Source organism: Camelina sativa, chromosome 2 (assembly GCF_030686135.1).
Source record: "Camelina sativa cultivar CO46 ecotype springtype chromosome 2, ASM3068613v1".
Lineage (NCBI taxonomy): Eukaryota > Viridiplantae > Streptophyta > Magnoliopsida > Brassicales > Brassicaceae > Camelina > Camelina sativa.
In genome coordinates, this window is record NC_141881.1 from 2,843,054 (window position 1) to 2,846,915 (window position 3,862).

Genomic DNA, 3,862 nt, shown 5'->3' on the forward strand with positions numbered 1-3,862 from the left:
TGGTGACATAGGTGGCCAAATCAATTCTTTTAAACCTCTCCGCAAGTCTCTGAAACCGGGGGTGTCACAATCTCTAAGTCACTTAAAGTCTTCAATTCTAACCTGAAAAGAAAAAGAACCATTCCTGCCATCAAAACTGCTTAAATGTCCATTCCAGTTTTAGAAATATCACAAGACATAAAAAATAGAGGCGAAGATACAGGTCAGAAATAGGATTACCTGAATTCAGCAAAATTAAAGGAGCACAACACAAAAGGGGTTTGAAATGAATTCCATTATATTTCCTTTATAATCAAAATATTTTATGAGACATTCTGAAACTAAAACAATACTATGTGTTATGCGACATATCTTAAGTATGCTGTATGCATATGATCAAGAATTTATTTGAACAATACATCTCATAGATAATGTTGTGACTAAAAAGATGTTTAAGAGTCAAAACATATATGAAGATGTACATAGAGCTGAACTCATCCTATTTAGATTCTTGTCGAAACTTAAAACGTTTAACACAAGAGTGAATCGAGAGGTTATTTGAGATGTTTTTTTTTTGAACAACGGTTATTTGAGATGTTTGTAAACATAAAAGCAACGAAAAAAGATATGCAGCTCTATAGTTTTCCAACTTTCAAGATTTTGTTTAACTGCAGAAACAAATCTTTAATATCATGTCTGAATCAGATATTAGAATAACAAAAACTGATGGTCTTAAAAGTCAGATCGTTTCCTGTAAACCAATTTTGTGTTTACAATAACAAAACAGAGTTGTCAATCCAAAGAAGACATGTTCATAAAAGATAACTGAAATAAAAAACAAGACTACAAGATGAAAAGCCATAAGTATTTATCAGTTAACATAACTTCGTTTCCCCGCTAGAAGTAGAACAAACAAACCATTCTTCATGTCTTAAAGAGATTTGAACAACAGCATCTCTGACACATGCTACTTTTCTTCTTATTCTTCATGATCTCTTCTGTCTCTTGCAAGCCGCAGTTTTACTTTCTCTAATTTGATTAATCAATTCTCGGATGGCAGTAGCATCCTCCGAACGAGAACGAGAACGAAATTTACGGGCAGGCACAATTCCCTCATCGTAATATTCCAGTTCCTGCATGACAAGCAAAAGAGAACAATTGGGTCAAACTAATCTAAGGCAAAAAAAAATAACTATACATGGAAAGAGTTTACTGAATCAAATAGAGTATATAAATATAAATAGCTAGGCTAGAATGCTTACTTCAATTGCATGTTTTGTAGTCTCGAGATGGCTGGTGAAATAGTCAAAGCGTCGGAGACCAAGAAGGCATGATGAGCAATATAACGTAGATTCAGCCATTCGATTACACTCCCCTTCCTCCTCAAGTGCCCCTGGATTTGAATACATTGCATCTGCCCTGATGCTTGACAGTAAGTTTTCCCAGGGGAAGCATCCTGGACACTCTCTCATGGTTCTGGGAGGTCGCTTAGTCACAGGGTCAAATTTATAAATTGGCCCAAGAATGTTGTATTTAAACGCTTGCTGCTCAAGAAAAGAACCGAAGATCTCCTGAGGAGATATGACCATTATATTAGCCGGAGGTCGATTATAATATGTCCACGCCCACAAACTACACAAAATAGGTTTGAAATCTGTTGGGACGTGATGAAGGTGGATCCCAGTGGAAGCGAGGTCTTTGAGGACGTCATTAGAGACCTCTGATAGTATGCCAATGGCAGTGATGGTGATAGGACCAGAGTATCCTAATTTCTTCAACTCCCGTTTTATAAATGGACCGACCAGACGAGCGTCAACGTCAGGGGGAAGAGGACACCTCGTGATGTCCCACCAGACCGATGTTACACCCTCTCCCTGCTCCTTCCTCGCTGCATCAAGTTTCAACATGTCGGAGTAGTAAGCTTGTATTGGATGAAGAAGATTAATAAATTGAAGATGAAGATTCAGAAATTAGGGATTGACTCTTCTTCATCAATTGAATGAAGAAGATTTAACAATTGTATTTATAGTGTTAGCTTATCCAACAAGGAGGGTTACTAAGGTGAAAAGGAAATTGGTTTTTTTATTTTGGGATTTATTTAGAGTTTTACATTTAGGTTTACATAAAGAGAATTAGAAATTTATATTTTCTCAAAAATGTCAAGTTATTGGGCTATGCTTGAATCACCGTGAAATAAACAAGTTAAAGGGAAATTTACATTTTTCTCAACAAAATAACTCAATTCAAAACAAAAATTAGTTAGTTTTAGGTCTTCAATGTCTAGACTAGATGAACAGAGAGAGAGAGAGAGAGAGAGCAAACGAACACCCAATGCAAATTTTATACCCAAATCATGATGATTGCTTACACTACTTACTGTATTTTGTAAAATAGATTATATATAGTATACTTTTGAAATGAATGGGTTGTCACAGTTTTATATTTTTTTATTTTAGTTTCAGTTTATATTTAACTTTTTGTTATAGCTAATTTTGGAGATTTTAGTTTTACGCTTTCTTCTTTATTTTTGAGTTTGTTAAGTAAAGGTTTAAGTGAAGGGAATTTTATGAGAAATGCCATTTTCAAAACTAAAGTTGTGAAAAATGCCATTTTTTTGTTTTCTCTTTAGAAATACCACTTTTTTGTTTTATGCCGTAGAAGTAAAATACATTTTTACCCTTTAATTACAAGAAGAAAAAAAATAAAAAAAATTGTGCAACCAAGTTTTTTCCACCCTTCATGTATGCAGATGTCTCCGGTGGACCAAAATCAATGCTTGGACAGGTTTTTGTCTACCACGTTTTTGTCCACCGACTTTCTTAGTGGACCAGATCCGCTTGGTGATAACAGTTGTCCTTCAAACAAAAAATTGGTCTATCCCATTAGGTCTATCCACACTAATCGTACAATCGACTAGCAAATTCTACTGATAGACAAATATCAGTAGACTAAATTTGAATTATCTCTTCTAAATCTGGTCTATAAAGTAATGTCCACCACGTTTTTGTCCACCGGTTTTTCTTAGTGGACCAGATCCGCTTGATGACAACACTTGTCCTTCGATAACAAAAAATTGGTCCACCTCTGTAGGTCTGCCCACACTAATCGTATAAAGAGAGAGAATTTTCTCACTTTGAAAGCTTAGGATTTTTTGTTTACTTGTCTTTTCTATTGTGTGTGATTCCTTTAGAAAACAAGTTAAATCTTTATCTTTGTGTGCGATTCACTTAGATATTGATTTGTGTTCTTATCACAAAGTCATTCCGCAACTTTGTGTGGCGAACTTTGATCCATCATTCATCTCCATCCTATCCGAGTTAGTTAGAGAGGTCTTTTAGACCAGCTATCGACTCACCCCTATTTGGCTCATATCACCCATACATCAGAAGTCGACTGAACTCCACATCCAGCTCCCACACTGACCGAGTCCCCTGAGATAATTGAAGTAACTGCACCTTAAGCATGATTTCCGATTAAAGAAAATATAATAAAATCTTGGAAATTAATCACTCTTAAGCGTGATTTCTGATTAAGCAAACAAAATAAGATCTTGCCTAACATCCTTCCAAACTTTTAGTATAAATCATTGACATCTTCATTCACCGAGATACACCATATTCATACCAAAAAAAGTTGTTCAATATATAAAATATTCAAGTTTTAGTAGTATTATTCTTTTTAAAAATACCTATTCAACTAAAATTTTGGCTGAGTAACAGGTCAAATTTTGAATATTTAAATTCAGTTACATATATATTTTTTGTTAAATTATAATTTTATATACTATAATTAACTTTTAAAATAATTTAATTTGAAATATTTTAAAATAGTTTAGTTTTATATTTTTAAGAATATCATAAATATATGATAGATCAAAAAGTTA

The 3,862-nt window shown here is 33.9% G+C and overlaps 1 protein-coding gene across 1 annotated transcript; it reads right to left on the reverse strand.

Annotated features, from left to right (window-relative positions):
* Window positions 1-965: 965 nt before the first annotated feature.
* Window positions 966-1,886, reverse strand: LOC147948179 (uncharacterized). The gene is made up of 2 exons (XM_087465617.1): window positions 1,242-1,886; window positions 966-1,112 (listed from the first exon to the last, which is right to left on the reverse strand). The coding sequence occupies exons 1-2, from the start codon at window positions 1,884-1,886 to the stop codon at window positions 966-968; spliced, it is 792 nt and encodes a 263-aa protein (XP_087321743.1).
* Window positions 1,887-3,862: the final 1,976 nt, after the last annotated feature.

What these genes read in the sequence shown, in the direction of transcription:
- LOC147948179 (XM_087465617.1), bottom strand. Translation starts at nt 1,886, where the DNA reads ATGTTGAAACTTGATGCAGCGAGGAAGGAGCAGGGAGAGGGTGTAACA. An exon ending in CTACAAAACATGCAATTGAA is followed by an intron (nt 1,113 to 1,241) that starts GTAAGCATTCTA and finishes CTTGTCATGCAG; the next exon opens with GAACTGGAATATTACGATGA.